The sequence below is a fragment of the Canis lupus genome, chromosome 24, assembly GCF_003254725.2.
Source record: "Canis lupus dingo isolate Sandy chromosome 24, ASM325472v2, whole genome shotgun sequence".
Taxonomy (NCBI): Eukaryota; Metazoa; Chordata; class Mammalia; order Carnivora; family Canidae; genus Canis; species Canis lupus.
In genome coordinates this window covers 35,480,071-35,495,918 of record NC_064266.1, presented here as the reverse complement: position 1 = coordinate 35,495,918, position 15,848 = coordinate 35,480,071, and the positions used below count along the sequence as shown (strand labels likewise).

At 53.3% G+C, this 15,848-nt stretch overlaps 1 protein-coding gene across 2 annotated transcripts in view; it reads left to right on the top strand.

Moving 5' to 3' along the window:
• The window catches only part of PREX1 (phosphatidylinositol-3,4,5-trisphosphate dependent Rac exchange factor 1), a 178,667-nt gene that overhangs the window by 147,879 nt on the left and 14,940 nt on the right, over positions 1-15,848 (top strand). For both annotated transcript variants that reach the window (XM_025470351.3, XM_025470352.3), the window contains 12 exons: positions 90-238; positions 1,977-2,062; positions 3,725-3,861; positions 4,568-4,661; positions 7,673-7,860; positions 8,171-8,332; positions 8,981-9,191; positions 9,624-9,900; positions 12,262-12,468; positions 13,546-13,634; positions 14,917-14,999; positions 15,152-15,242. In XM_025470351.3, coding sequence (XP_025326136.1) covers positions 90-238; positions 1,977-2,062; positions 3,725-3,861; positions 4,568-4,661; positions 7,673-7,860; positions 8,171-8,332; positions 8,981-9,191; positions 9,624-9,900; positions 12,262-12,468; positions 13,546-13,634; positions 14,917-14,999; positions 15,152-15,242 — 1,774 coding nt within the window. The remainder of the gene's footprint in view (positions 1-89; positions 239-1,976; positions 2,063-3,724; positions 3,862-4,567; positions 4,662-7,672; positions 7,861-8,170; positions 8,333-8,980; positions 9,192-9,623; positions 9,901-12,261; positions 12,469-13,545; positions 13,635-14,916; positions 15,000-15,151; positions 15,243-15,848) is intronic.

Genomic DNA, 15,848 nt, shown 5'->3' with positions numbered 1-15,848 from the left:
AGCGCAGCTGGGGCTCCTTGCCGAGGAGGAAAGGAGGCTAGTAACCTGGTGTGCATGTCTCCCCCGCCCCCCCCCCCCCCCCCCCCCAGATGGCTGGCCTGCAGGTGGGGAGGAAGATCTACTCCATCAACGAGGATCTGGTGTTCCTGAGGCCCTTCTCTGAGGTGGAGTCCATCCTCAACCAGTCTTTCTGCTCCCGCCGCCCGCTGCGCCTCCTGGTGGCCACCAAGGCCAAAGAGTGAGTGTTTCTGTGATGGGGTGTCCGGCCCTCTTCCTCTCAGGCTGAGGAGTGCCGGGGTGGTGGTGGTGGGGCCGAGCTGTCCCGGTTCCCCGTGGGTGTGGCTCGTTCTACAGGCACGTGGCATGATGCTGCTACTTTGATTCATTCAACAGATGTTTGTTGAGCGCCCACTGTGTGCTGAGTGGTGTTTCAGGCTCTGGGGATCCAGCCATGTCTGGATGGACACATTTCTCCCCTTCATAGATCTCAGTCTAGTTGGAAGGTAGAGCAGGAGACAGACAATAAAACAGAGAAGCAAGAGACATAGTGAGCCAGGTGGTAGTAAGCCCGGGCCAGTCCAGACAGCTGGGAAAGGAGATGGGCTGTGTGGAGGGATGGTGGTCAGAGATGCCACTGTGAGCTGAGGTGAAGATGGAGGAGGTAAGGGAGGGAGTCGAGGGGACTTCTGGAGGAAGAGGGTTCCAGGCAGAGGAGACAGCCAGTGCAAAGGTCCTGGGGATGGAACCATGGCTCGTATCTTTGAGGAACAATGAGGAAGCTGATGGGGTGGAGCAGAGTGAGTGAGAGGAAGCAGTGGGTGCTGAAGTCAATGAGACAGTGGAGGCCAGGCCTTGTAGGTCCTCGTGTCATGGTAAGGACCATGGAGCTACTGGAGGTTTCTGAGCAGAGGCAGGGCATGATGTGACCTAGGTTCTAGAAGAATCCCTCTGACTGCAGGGTGGAGACTAGGTTGTCAGGGGCAAAGGTAGAAGCAGAGGAGTGGTGAGGAGGCTGGTGGCCTGGCCCAGCCCAGCATGGCAGTAGTGCAGGTGGTGAGAGGTGGTTGGATGCCAGATATAGGTGCAGGGAAAAGCATTTTCTATTTTAAAAATTGTGCATTTGGTTTTCATTTCTCTCTTCTATTTAAGGCAAATGCTCCCAGTTTGCTATTGACGGGAGTGATGGGAAGTTTTAAATATGATTCTTTCAGGGAGAAGGCAGGGCGATTTAGGGAAGATGATTGATAGTTTGGTATGTGAAAGTGGCAGAAATCACCCAAGGAAATGTGCCTGCTTAAAGTTCTAGAAATGTCTGGGGTTTGAGAACAGGCTCCCTAGGCTCCTAGGTGGTTTTATCTGGCAGGTGGGGATGGGAGGATGACCCTGAGGCCCCCTGGGGGACATACCGCGGATGCAGAAGCAGATAGCTGCATCGAAGCCACTGGATTAACATCGCCCACTGCACAGCCCTGGGGGGCGGGGGTGCTGCTCGCTGTGCTCTAGCCTTCCACCTGCAGAATGGCCAAGACCTGGCCTTTCAAGCTGTGCTCTCTAGTGGACACATGTGGGCATTTTTCTAGAGTCAGCACCAAGATGTTCTGGGTCACTTCTCACCCTCCCACTTGTGATTGTTGAGCAAAACATTCGCCGCCTGCCGTGCTAGTTTGACCACCGAGAGGCCCCCTCTCACCAGGAGAGTGACAGAGACGGCGTAGGAGGGTGATCTGGGATTTCGGTGCGTGCATTGCCTCTCCAAGGCCAGGCCAGGCGGTTCTGACTAATTAAAGATCCCAGAGGTGTGGACTCCGGGTAATTGAGGTCTGTCTGTATCTTTGGGAGCCGAAAGTCTGGCGCTGCTGCTGCTACTACTTTGGGCCGGATTTCTCAAAAGTCTGGGAGGCAGGGGCTCCTGGGGTGGCCCTCTGGGCTATTGGGTGTAATACTGCTTTCCCTTATGGCTGCTTCTCCTTGTGCAGGATCATCAAAGTTCCTGACCATCCAGAGGCTCTGTGCTTCCAGATCCGTGGAGCTGCCCCGCCATATGTCTACGCTGTGGGCAGAGGTGAGCCTGGCAGACAGAGAGGGGGGCTCTGGGAGATGGGTCTCTGTGTGCGACCACCAGGCCTGGGCTTCATGAGCACTCACTTTCCTCGTCTGGAGCAAAGGCTTGCAAGTCAGATGTCTCTGGGGGTCAGGCAGTTAGAAACAGACAGCCGAGGGGAGCGCATAGGGAATGGTGCAGACTATGGCCAGGCCAGAGAAGACATGCTCGCCTTAAAAGGGGTGGTTTTTCCTCAGCTCAGGTAGGAATGTGAGTCCATCCTTGCCAGACCCGAGCTTTTAAAGGCCACACTTTTGTGGTCAGATCCAGCCCGAGGGCCAACAGTCAGAGACCCAGCTCTTGTGGTATCTTCTCCTTGCACACTGCTCACAGGGCTACTCTCTCCCGGAGCTGAGACCAGGTAGGTCTGAGGTTCTGGGCTCCTAGCCCTTTTTGTATCTGAGGGCCCCACTTTTCAAGTTGAAACATTAATTGTCCCCTTTTGCAGTCAGAGTTGTACTTCTAATATAAGGGGATTAAGAAAACACCTATCCTGGCAGAAAGCTACTAAGGATTTGTTACTATCTTAAGGCGGGTTTTTATGTTGTCCTTAAAGCAGCGGTTCTTGACCAGGGGCACTTTCACCCTCGGGAGGACATCTGGCCCTGTATGGAGACGTCTTTAGTTGTCAGAGCTAGGGATGGGGAGCACTGCTGGCCTCTCGTGGGGAGGGACCAGGGATGCTGCCGGACATCCCGAGCAGTGCACAGGACGGCCCCGCAGCACAGTTACCTGGCCCCCAGTGTCTTAGTGCCGAGGTGAGGAGCCCTGCCTTGCAGCAGCTCTGGAGAAGAACAGGTGTTTAGAGGCGATAGTACAGCAGCTGATACTTCTTGAGCACTTACTAAGAGGAGGTCAGGGGGCAAGATGCTTTACGGGTTTAACTCCCCGACTCTCTGGAGAACCCTGTGAGCCGGTATCGTTAGTGTCCTCCATTGACAGATGAGGAAACCAAGGCACAGAGAGGTTGAGGAACGTGTCAGAGGTCACACAGTTGGTCAGTGGCAGGGCCCCGGATCCAGGCCGGTACTCATCACTATCACACCAAACGGTCCTGATCTTCTCTCAGGCACGGAGGAAGCTTGGCGTTCATTTGTACTCCCAGACTCTTCATATTAACCACACAAAACCCTGAAGGCCAAGACCTACAGTTTGGGAGTCATGGTATAGCTGAAAAAGCATGCCATTGAAGTCTGGTAGACCCAGGTTCGAATCCTGGCTTCTCCTCGCCGAGTCACTTTGCCTCTCTGAGCCTTTGTTTACCTGTCTGCAAAATGGGGCTGATCCTGTCATAGTATTACAGGTCGTTGAGGGATTTTAAAGGAGGTGAAGCTCTAGAGTGAAATGTACCTGGGTTTCCAGTCCAGCCTTCCTTGTTGTGTGACCTTGGGCAAGCTGCTACTTCTCTGAGCCTCTGTTCCTTCTTCTGAGAAATGGGAATGGCAGTCCCCATCCTGCCTATTGGAGTGGATTGGAGAGTGGCTCTAGGGTGGGGAGATGGCGGGATGTCTGGGTTGGGGGTGGGGTGAGGTGGGGCACAGTGTTCACCTGGGTACTTGCCCTTGCCTGCTGCTGCCCCAGGCTCTCTCTGCTGTCCGCCCTCAGACACTTGTGTCCCTCTAGGCTCCGAGGCTGCGGCCGCAGGGCTCTGTGCTGGCCAGTGCATCCTGAAGGTCAACGGCAACAACGTGGTGAACGATGGTGCGGCAGAGGTCCTGGAGCACTTCCAGGCATTCCGGAGCCACCAAGAAGAGGCCCTGGTGAGCCAGTCCACAGCCAAGGGGACTGGGGTCGGCCTACTCAGTGGGGTGGGGGGCTGAGGACCACCTCTCTTCTGTGGGGAGAGGCCTGAGGGCACCACAGCATTTGGGGTGGGGAGGGCCTGCCCTCCTTGCAGGGCTGAGCTGGGCTTGGGCTCTTCCCACTGTCTCCCTGAATCGGAGGAGCTGGGCCAGGATACCTCACAGTCTCGATTGTCACCACTGTGACATGGGTGTGATAAGACCTCTTTTCTTACCACATAGGCACACTGGGCAAAGAGTTGATGGTAAAAGATGTTCTAGTTGGGTTGGGGGCCGGGGTCCTGGGGAGGGTGGCCTCATTTGCAAACTCATACAGTAAGTGTTTATCGAACACCTGCTATGTGGCTGGCATGCATGCGGGCCCTGCAGCTGTGGGAGTGACCAGGTGTCTGCTCCCCTGGGTCCTGACCTCTGTTTTCAAAGGCTCCCCGCTCCTCTGGCTTCTGTGCGGAGCATCTACTCTAGAGGGTGAGGGCCAAGCATGACTGGAGGTCCCTCAGGAAGGGTCCAGAGCAAAGTCTTGGGGGACTCTCCAGAGATGGTGTCACCACTAGGCTAGAAGCCTGGGCTTTGGAGTCAGGGACTGGCTTGCCCCTTCGTCCCATCCCTTCCTCCCAGGGCTTCTGGTGTCCCGGCACCCCCCCTTACTCCACCCTTCTGGTAGGGTCTGTACCAGTGGGTCTACCACACGCACGAGGATGCCCAGGAGGCCCGAGGCAGCCAGGAAGCCCCCGGCGAGGACCCGCAATCTGACTCAGGTAACGGGACAGTAGGGCCATGTGATGGAGACTCCAGAGGGGACTGGTCCCCATCCCGTGTCTATGGTTTGGTGCCATCAGTTTTGTGTTACTCTGTGCAGCTGTAACAAAGCAGCACAGACCTGCGGCCTAAAGCACACAGTTGTTCCCTCACGGCACTGGAGGTCACATGTCCACTGTGAGTCTCTCTCTGGGCCATCAGCCAGGTGTCAGCAGAGCTCTGTTCCTTTCTGGAGCTGCAGACGAGAATCCATGTACTTGCCTGTTTTAGCTTCTAGAAGCTGCCTGCGTTCCCTGGCATATGGGCCCTTCCTCTACCCTGAGAGCCAGCAGTGTTGGCCTGAGCTCCTGCCCACGGCCCTCTCTCTGACTCTTCTGCCTCCATCTTCCCCATAGAAGGACTACGTGGTCCCATTGGGCTCATCTGGATAACCCAGGATCATCTCCTTATTATAAAGTCGGTTGCTTAACACACTTAATTTCCGTAATCTCGCCCCTTGCATGTAACAGCATATTTATGGGGCCTGGGGGTTAGGGCACGGGCAGCGCTCAGGTGCCGGATTTGTGTCCACCACAAGCTGCAGCCCGGCCCAAGCCCTGGACTCTAGATCTGTCTTCCTACCTGCCGTACCCGGGATGTCCTCCAGGCCCGTCTTCCTACCTGCCATCCCCGGCATGTCCGTCAGGCATTGCCCACTCAGTATGGCCCAAACTGAAATCCTAACCTTCCGCCGAAACCTGGTCCTCCCCTACATGCCCCTGCCCTGTCCTTCCAGATTCTCAGGCCCCAGACCTCAGAGTCCATCTGGACGGTTCTCTGTCTCCTCTCTCCCTCCACCTTGATTCCAGCTGCACACCTGTTGCCCCACCCGCCTTCCTCACGCATCCAGCACGTGACCATTTCACACCACCTCCCTCACTGCCTGGCCTAAGCCACCATCCTTTCTGACCAGGACCCCTGCAGTAGCTTGTCCTGCCTTACTTCTTCCTCTTACAAGCTATTCTCAAAAAACAGAACAGATCCCTCCAGCGGCTCCCACCCTATTCCAGGCAATGACTGAGCCCTCCTCTTCCTCATGGTCTTCCAGCCCCAGCCTGGCTCTCCAGCCCTACTTCCCAGCACTTTTCATCTTGTCCTCGCTGTTCCGTCTGCTCTAGTCTCTTGCTCTTAAATATCAAATGTACTCCTGCCCCAGGGCCTTTGCACTTGCAGCTCCCCCTTGCCTAGAGTGCGCTTCTCCAGAGTACTTCATACCTCATGCTCTTCACCTCATTCAGCTCTCTGCTCAAATATCACCTCCTCTGGGAGGCCACCTGAGTCCCCTTGGTTAAAATAAGCCCCTTCTGTTCCTCTGTGTCTCCTTACCCTGTTTTATTTTTCTTCACTCCAAGTATCGGTTAACATATCGTACTGTTGTTTCCCTATTATTTGCCCCACTAAAGCATAAAATCCTCGAGGGCAGGCATTTTATTTTCTTCCTTGCTGTATGCTCAGAGCCTAGAACTGCGCCTGGCACATGGTGGGCACTCAGCACACGTTTAGTTTGAATAACAGCCTGTTCTCTCCAATTGCTTCTCTGGACTCTGCCTGTATTTCTGCGGGGCTGGAGGTAGAGGCAGAGGCTATGGGAAGAGTAGGGGCTTTGGATGCCTCTTCAGCTGTCTACCGGGGGCTCCTTGCTGGTACATTCAGGGTCAACAAAGAGCCAGGGTTTGTGGGGTTGTTTGGGGAACTGTCCCCTGAATGCTGGAGCATACACAGCTTGGCCAAGGGATCCTCAAGGGGACAGGCTGATGGGGAGGGAGGAGGGGCCAGCTGGCAGCTCTGAGCACACTTTATGCCCTCTGAGAGGCAGGGGCTGTGGGCCTTCTTCCCTAGCACGTGGGGCCCTCTGACACCCTGACAGTGATAGCCCTGTATGCTGACAGAAGCTGGCAGCTTCTACTCTTCTGTTCCCCAAGGAGAAGCACCTGCTGTACACCAGGCCCTGGTCTGGGAGCTGGGGATGCATAAAAACATTGGTTTCTCTTTTACATGCTGTTTCCTGCCTGTGGTGGTTCTCATGGCTGGGAATCCCGTTGAAAAAGGGAATGTCTCCTCTGTGTAGATTCAACAAATTTCCCAGAGTTGACTCTCCTTGGCCTGGCTTGGGTCACGAGCTCGGTCCTTCAGGTCTGGTTCCGGGGTGGACACGGTTTCTGTCCTCATGGTGCTGACACAGGGGGAGCAGAGAGGAGACAGAAAAACTGACAGAGTACGAGAGTGAGGGGGTAAGACAGTCCTGGGGTGTGTGTCCAGAGGAGCTTCCTGGAGTGGGCAGAAAGGAAAGTGGTCCAGTAAAGTGCCTGCTTCATTCTCTAGATACGTCACCACCTAGCTGTGTGGCCTTTGAGGAGTCACTTAGACTCTCTGGGCCGGTGTTAATCAGGACTGAAACTGAGCTACATAAAAACATTGGCTCAGCAAACTAAGAAGGGAGTCGGGTCAAGCAAGCTTCAGGTCTGGCTCCATCCAGTTCTACATACAGTCTCGGCAGGAGTCTCTTTTTGTCTGATTCTCGGCTGTGCTCCCTCTGTGTTTCCTGCCTGTGGTGGTTTTTGCGGCTGGGAATCCCATTGAAAAAGGGAATGTCTCCTCTGTGTAGAGCCAACAAAAGTCCCAGACTTGACTCTCCTTGGCCTGGCTCGGGTCACGAGCTCTGTCCTGAACCAGTCATTGCACATAGCGGAAATCGAACTGCTGATTGGCCAGCCTGTGCCTCTGGGAAGGGGTGTGGACAGGGCTTGCTTCTGAGCCCCAGAGACTGGGAATGGGGTACAAAGGTTGATTCTTAGAAGGAGAATCCAGGACCAGGGGTGAGCGAGAGCGGGCTGGCTAGAATGAGCAGGGCTGCAGCGCAGGCTTTGTCTCCCCGCGAGCCCCACGTGAGCCATCTGCAGGGCTGGGTCAGGGGTGGGCTGGCCGGTGGGTGTGCCCCCTCCTCAGGGCTGCCTGTCCCTTTGGCTTCCAGCCTTCCCCCTGCTGTCCCTGGGCCCCCAGCTGAGCCTGCATGAGGACAGCCCTGTGGTCACCCTGACCGTGGACAACGTACACCTGGAGCACGGAGTGGTGTATGAGTATGTGAGCACCGCAGGCATCAAGTGCCACGTGCTGGAGAAGATCGTGGAACCCCGTGGCTGCTTTGGCCTCACTGCCAAGGTCTCACTGGGGGCTGCCCTGCCCTGGGGGGCGGGGAGGGGGCGTGTGGAGCACTGATTCTCATTTCCTCAGACACCCTGGAGCGCTGGATTCTAGTATCTGCCTCCACCACTTGGTAGCTGTGAGATTTAGGAGAGTAGCTTTGTTTCCCCTCCTCTTTAGCCTCAGCTTATTTATCTGCAAAATGGGCCAGTAGCAGACCCTTTGTCACAGGGGTATCACGAGGCACACAGGAGTCGCTGCAGATAAACTGCTGAAGGACCCTCCTTGGTGCACAGTGAGTACTCAGTGGTTGTTCGTGTTTCTGCAGATCCTCAAGGCCTTTGCGGCCGACGACAATGTCTTTGTGCAGAACTGTGGGCGGCTCATGGCCCTGAACAACAACATCAGGACCATGTTCCACTACGAGTTCCGCAACATCTGTGACACCAAGCTGGAGAGCATCGGCCAGAGGATCGCCTGCTACCAGGAGGTACCTGCGCCCCACAGGGTCTCAGCCTGGGGTATTTTGGTTTTCAATGTCAAAATCCAACCCAACTTAGATTAAACAAACAGGAGCATTAATTGGTTTATATTCCTGAAAAGTCCAGAGGTGAACTTCAGGCTTGGTTGTATCCAGGTGCTCAAACAGCCATCTCACCATCACAAGAAATGTGGCCTCTTTCTCGTGTCTTTGCTTTCCTGTATTGGCTTTGCCTTCAGGCAGACCCTTCTCACCTGCTGACAGAATGGTTCCCAGTAGCTCTGGCCTTAGCAACCCCAGGAGAAAAGGAACTCCGTGGGAACTCCTAAGGCTTGGCCTGGATCCTGTGTGTAGGCCTCTAGCAGTCACTGCAGGGATGGGGAGGCCAGCCTTACCTTCACTTCAAGGACAGACGGTTCCTCAAGGATAGCTCAGGGCAGCTGAGATAAAAAAATGAATGTGGGGAGGCCTCAGATTTCTCCTCACCTCCCCTGAAATCTGGATGCAGTGAAAGCCAGTGTAGGGGAATCCACTTTTCCATTTGAAACTCTTGGCGTTTTGGAATGTCTGGCCTAGGCTGGGATGAAGTGAGTGCTGCGGGTGGGCTGGGACTCCCAGGCCCCTGAACCATGACCCCATGTCCCCCACCTTCCTCAGTTTGCAGCCCAGCTGGAGAACAGGCTCAGCCCGCCCTTCAAACAAGCATCCCTGGAACCCCATCCGCTGTGTGGCCTGGACTTCTGCCCCACCAACTGCCACGTCAACCTCATGGAAGTGTCCTACCCCAAGACCACCCCCTCAGTTGGCAGGTCCTTCAGTATCCGTTTCGGTCGTAAACCCTCCCTCATCGGCCTGGACCCTGAGCAAGGTGATTGCATGTGTCTGTTAGAGGGTGTGTTCAGATCTACAGATCTATAAACAGAAACATGTCTGGAGGCCAGCAGTCCAGGCCTAGCATGGTGGCTCCCTAGTCAGTCATTGGGGATCTGGGTTACTTCTTATCCCACCCACCATCTCTAGATGTGGCTTCCATCCTGAAGGTGCCTTATGTTACAAAGTAGCTGCTGGAGTACCAGCCATCATGCCTGTATTCCAGTCGGGAAAAGTATCATGGTAATAAAAAGCATGTGAGCCTCAAACTGAAACTTTCTTCTCAAAGTAAGCTAGTGGTTTCAAAGAATATTTAACAAGGAATTTTTTCACTCATTGGGATCCTTGCAATTGGTTTGTATATTTGTCTGAGGGGGTTTATGGGTGTCTGGGGGCTGGTTCCAAATGAGCTCTCCCCCCTCTGCTCTAGGCCACCTGAACCCCATGTCCTACACCCAGCACTGTATCACCACCATGGCTGCCCCATCCTGGAAGTGCCTGCCTGCTGCGGATGGGGACCTCCAACTCTGGGGTCTCCACGACAGCAGCTTTGGGTCAGCCAATGAAACCATTGGCCAGGAGGACCGGGGCCTGAGCTTCCTCCTGAAGCAGGAGGACCGGGAGATCCAGGGTGCCTACCTGCAGCTCTTTACCAGACTGGATGTAGCCCTGAAGGAGATGAAGCAATATGTCACCCAGATCAACAGGTGGGCTCTGGCCCCAGGGGGAGCGGGGCGGGGAGGGTAGGGCAGGATTTGCCTGCCTGAGCAATGTTGACACGCTGGGTAGAGGGGGGCTGTCAGGCACATTGCAGGCTCCTCAGTGAAGCCCCTGGTCTCTACCCACTAGATGCTGTAGCACCCCTGTTCTGTGGTTGTGACAACCAAAAATGTCCTCAGACGTTGCCAGATGCCTCCTGGGGAGGGTGGAGTCCTCCTCCCGCCCCCCAACTGAGAACCACTGCTCTAATGAAATAATGAGTGTGGACAGCAGTTGTTAGGAGAGGCTGACCCTTTTTGGAGAATGGTTTTGGGGGAGCTTTCTTTGCAGAAAGAGAGACAGCTGGGCATGTCCTTTTTGGTGTCAGTGGCACAGGACACACAGTGGAAATGGCACCATGCTCCCCCCAGAGTCTGGGGCTCACTACTCAGCGACAGGATGTGGGGGGATAGAGGATGCTGAGGTGGCACTTTGGGAATCCATAGGGCGGGTGGTTCTAGATGACACGTGAGCCAGTCTCTTTCACATGTGAATGGTGGTGGGCAGGGAGCAGGGACAGGGAGGAGGAGGAGGGGGAGGGAGAGGAGGAGGAAGAGGAGAGGCCTGAGACATACCAGCCAAATACAGCATCTGGACCTGGTCAAGATTCTGTTCTTAACACACTTTGGAGACCGTCGGGGACATTTGAACGTGGATGGGGGTGCTGGATGGTATTAAGGAATTATGAATTCTGTTACGTATGTTGATAGCAGTCTGGTTGTGTTTAAGACAGTGTTTCTCAGCCTTGACACCAGTGACATTTCAGGCCAGACAGTTCTTTGTTGTGGGGCTGGCCTGCACCTTCTAAGATACTTAGTGGCGTCGCTGGCCTCTGCTCGTTGGAGGCCAGGGGTGTCCCCTTGTCCCTCGCTTCCATTGTGACAAAGAGCAATGTTTCTGGACACTGCTAGATGTTTGCCTCTCGGGAAAGAGGCTAAATTGCTAAATGTTTCCGGGGGGTGGGAGTGGGCTGGCAGTCAAGAACACTGCTTTGAAAGGAAGTCCTCACGTGCTGGAGACGCATATGGAAGTATTTATGGGGGAAATTATATGGTATCTTAGATTTGTTTTAAATACAAATCACACGCAGTGGGGAAAGCTGAGAACACAAAGGTGGTCCTTGAGTCGCCGTGGCTGCAGCCAGCTGCTGGGTACCTGGGGTTCTTGTGCTGTTCCTCCTACTTTCGTGTACGTTGGAAATCGTCCACGGTAAAGGAGAGACAGTGTCGGGTCTGGAGACAACAGCTGTGCGATTTCGTCGCCTCACCTCTCTGAGCCTCACCTGTGAAATGGGGCTAACCCTCATAGTGCCCTTGCCGAGGTGTAGTAGGATGATATCAGCAAGGGCTTAGGGATCACTTGCAAGGTACCAGATGCTTTTCTAAGCATTTTATGTGGTTTAAGTCCCTTAATCTTTGCAGCAGCCTAGGACACAGATACTGATGTTAACTCCTTTTACAGCCGAAGAAATGGAGTCTCCGAGAGGTTATATAGCTACGTTAGGTCTTGAAGCCAAGAAACGGTAGCGCTGTGATTTGAATCTGGGGTCGGTCTGTCTTAAAGCCCTGCACTCTTAACCATCATATTCTGTGCCAGGGATTGACAGACTATGGCCTAGGGGCCAAATCCAGCCCGGCCCACTGCTTGCTTGTTTTATTTTATTTATTTATTTATCTTTTTAAATTTTTATTTATTTATGATAGTCACACAGAGAGAGAGAGAGAGAGAGAGAGAGAGGGAGAGGGAGAGGCAGAGACACAGGCAGAGGGAGAAGCAGGCTCCATGCCCTGGGAGCCCAACATGAGATTTGATCCCAGGTCTCCAGGATTGCGCCCTGGGCCAAAGGCAGGCGCTAAACCGCTGCTGCTGCGCCACCCAGGGATCCCTGCTTGTTTGTTTTAAATGGAGTTTTATTGGTACGCAGCCATGCCCACTTGATTACCTCTTGTCAGGGCTGCTTTCCCACCGCAGCAGCAGAGCCGAATAGCTGGGTAGTAGCCGCCTGTATGGCCTACCAAGCTGAAGGGATCTGCCCTCTGGGCCTTTTATATTCCACGTCCTTGTTGTGTCCTGTGCTTTAGAGCCTTCAGTGACTCCCCCAGGAAATGCATCTCACACCCACTACAGGAAGGTTGGTACAGGCATATCTGCAGACCTACTGGTGGGATTTTCAGGGAGGGGACTGGAAACATTTGATGGCTGCCTGTGTTTTGGGTCAAAGGGGAGGCCTGAGGTCGGGGCCTTACCCGGGACCTTCACGGAGGAGAGTGAAGCTGTGGGCTTGAAGTTTACGCTCTGTGCTCCCACAGGTTGCTGTCCACCATCACGGAGCCCACCTCTGGTGGGTCCTGTGATCCCCCCTTGGCTGAGGAGGCCTCGTCCCCACCGTTGGTCAGTGAAGAGAGCGAGATGGACAGGGCCGATCACGGGGGCATCAAGAAGGTGTGCTTCAAGGTGTCTGAGGAGGACCAGGAAGACTCAGGCCATGACACCATGAGCTACCGTGACTCCTACAGGTGGGGACAGCCGTGGGGATCACGTGGGGATCATGTGGGGGTGTGATGTGGGTGGCCAGGGGGACAGTTGAGGACGCTGATCCATGGGAAGTTGGAATCAGCAGGATGTGTCCTAGGAAAGTGGGATGGAGCATGGTCCTAAACTGTGTGGTTCTGGGCAGTGATCTGAGCCCCGCAAAACATCCCAGGTGCCCCCTTTGGTTTTCCTGCCCTGAGGCCAGCGTTTCAGGGCCAATCTCCTCATGGTCTCCATCCACCTGTTTTGCCTCAGTTCAGCTCTGCGCTTCTTGATGGAATGTGGGCAAAGAAAAAGTCAAGGTCTGCGGTGTGTTTTAAAACTCAGCATAAGACATATGGTTTCTGCAGTAAACATCGTTTATTTTTACTTGATTCAAGGAGGAAGAGAGTGTTTTTTCCCCCTCCTAACTTTGAGAGGATCTGAATTGTTTTCCTACTGGTTGATTATAACCAGATTAGTGAAATCCTAATTAGTGGATTAAGTAACACTAAAAAGCCAGTTTTCTAGCATAAACCATATAGCGGGTAAATAGAATTTCTTACCTCGAGTAAACAAGTGCTGCAATCTCCAGCAAAAGGCTGTGATGCTCGATCTTACAGGGTGCTTCAGAAAATAGGGAGCTGGCCAGGTATGACAAGAAAGCCCTTCGCCTCAGTTCTCCTTGTTCATATTCTTTCTGCCTTCAAGGGACCCACTGGTCCGTGTGTCTGGCTTAGTCTTCACACATAGAGATGCTCCAGCTAACTGGGTGCTATGCGTCCTTGGAGCCTCCTGTCCATTGTCCAGGATTTCCATTCTTACATTTTTGGGTCCTCTGATTCTTCCTTTAATTGTCAAAAAGGTGAAGGAAAGAATCATGGTATTGTGGTTTTTGACTGCCTGTCCTTTCTGATTTCCTAGGATAGTCCCCGGCCTCACGAGGTCACAGCCGGGCTGGGGAGAGAACTCAGAGCCGTGTGGCTGAGTGGTCTATGCTCCGGAAAGTGGGTTCTGGGCGCTGAGCCCAGAAGGTGTGATCCGGGGGGGTGACTCATCCCTTCCTCTCTGTCCCTTTGCAGCGAATGTAACAGCAACCGGGACTCTGTGCTGTCCTACACCAGCGTGAGAAGTAATAGCTCCTACCTGGGCAGTGACGAGATGGGGTCTGGTGAGTGCAGCGGCTCATGCTCCCGGAGAGTGATCCCCACACCAGGATTTTGTTTTGTTTATTTTTGTTTATTATACTTTGTATTGTTTTGTATTATTTTGCATAGAGGGGTAGTATAGTTCCTTCCAATCACTTAGTCACCGACTGTTTATTGAGCACCTACTGTGTGCTGGGACCTCAGTGGGGAATGGAAAGACAAAGGTCCTGGCGCTCGTGGAACTGATATTCTTCATGAATGTCACAGACACAGAGCAAATAAAGCATACACGGCACACCCACAGATGGTGGCAAATGAGGTCACTCAAGTAGGGTGACCTGGCAGTTTCCATAAAAATGACACACACTCAAACCAACATTTCAAAGGACCCAAAGGAGTTCAAAAGAAGTACAGGAAAGTAAGTCAGAATATCCCTCCGCCCCCCAGAAGTGATCGGTGATGGTATTTGGAGATCATTGGTGAGCACGTGCTTCTGCACAGATGGATGTGTGGGTGGATGGCCGGATGGACACACAGACAGAAATAATAGTTTATAAATTAGGTTAGACTGTACTTGCAGCTTTTACTGAAAGACCGAAATTTGTTTTTATTTTAGTTTCATTGATTACAGCCTTTAAAAATTTTATTTTGTGAATAGGTCATACATCCATATGGTCCTATTTCAGAAGGCACAAGAGGGTGGGTGACGACAAGCCTCTCCCCGCCCTCGTCCCCTGGCTGCTGGCTCCCAAGCTCCCACTGTCCCTGCCGCCTTCTGTGCTCTTCCCCAGCTCGTCTGTGCCTACAAATTCAATTTTAATTATTCTTCAGTTTAACAGAAGAAAGAGAAGCTAAAGTAAAATTGACGATATTGCTGAACTTTAGATAAATATTTCATCACATAAGATGTTTAGCCACAAGAAGTGTCCCTGAGGGGGTTTTAGGCAGGAGCTTACGTGTGGCAGCTGATTTAACTCAAACAGCTGGGAGATGTGTCTGGAGACTTGGAATCCAGCTCCTTGTCTCTGGCTCTCTGTCCCCTCATTTGCAGAATGGAATAATAACAATGACTTACCATTGTGTTATGCTTTAGTTCCCAGTGTCCGTTTTGCAGGTGAAGAAACTGAGGTTCAGAGAGGTCAGGTGATTTGCCCAGTGTCCCACAGCCAGGATCTGAGTCTGCCAGGCTCCATTTCTGGCTTGGGTTTTGGAGCTCAGTTGCTGTGCTGCCTTCTTGGGAAAGAGGTTGGGAAGGTGTGGATGGGGCAGGGATGGTTGGTGGCCATGGCTTCTTCCCTCTTCCAGGGGATGAACTGCCCTGTGATATGCGAATCCCATCAGACAAGCAGGACAAGCTTCACGGGTGCCTGGAGCATCTCTTTAACCAGGTAGGACCTTAGTCGCTGCCCCTGGCCGGACCTCGGGTTCCTCCCATCACCCCTGGTGAGAACAGCTAAGCCAGGAGTGGGGGGCAGGGGCTGGGTCATGGCCCCTGGAGGGCTGGTGGGGGCCAGACTAACCCAGAGCTTCCTGCGCCCAGGTGGACTCCATCCACACACTCCTCAAGGGGCCAGTCATGAGCAGGGCTTTTGAAGAGACCAAGCATTTCCCCATGGACCACAGCTTGCAAGGTGAGCAGATGGCAGTCCCTAGGCTGGGAATGGCAGGGAGACAGCCTGCACTGGGGAATGCGTGCTGGATGGGGCAGGACACCTGGGTCATAGACTCAGCGTTGTCCCTCTCCTGCCCGATGTCCCTTCCTGGTCCTGGGGTCAGCAAGTTCAGCTCCTGGCCCAGATCCACCCATGGCCTGCTTTGTTTTTATAAACTGAAAATGATTTTTTCTTTAAATGAAGAGTTGTAAAAATAAAGACAGAGACTATATGTAAGAGAGACCATATGCCTCCAAAGCTTAAAACAGTCCCTATGTGGCTCTTTACAGAAAATGTTTGCGGCCCCCTGGACTGGGCACTGAGCCTTTCTGGCCTCCGTCTGCCCATTTGTAACATGAGGGGAAGGATTGCAGCAACTTGCCAGATTCCCACGTTCCCCCCTTCATCATTTTAGCTGCGCTCACAGATCCTCCCTACATCTTTACATTTTTAAAAACCATATTCATTTGCTGTCTCTATTACTATTGACGTAACTTTTTTTGGAAAATACCTCCCTTTTAGAAACTTAATTTTGAAAGGAATTTATTTAATCTCCTTATGCTTATGGAAAACTGGTAAAACATG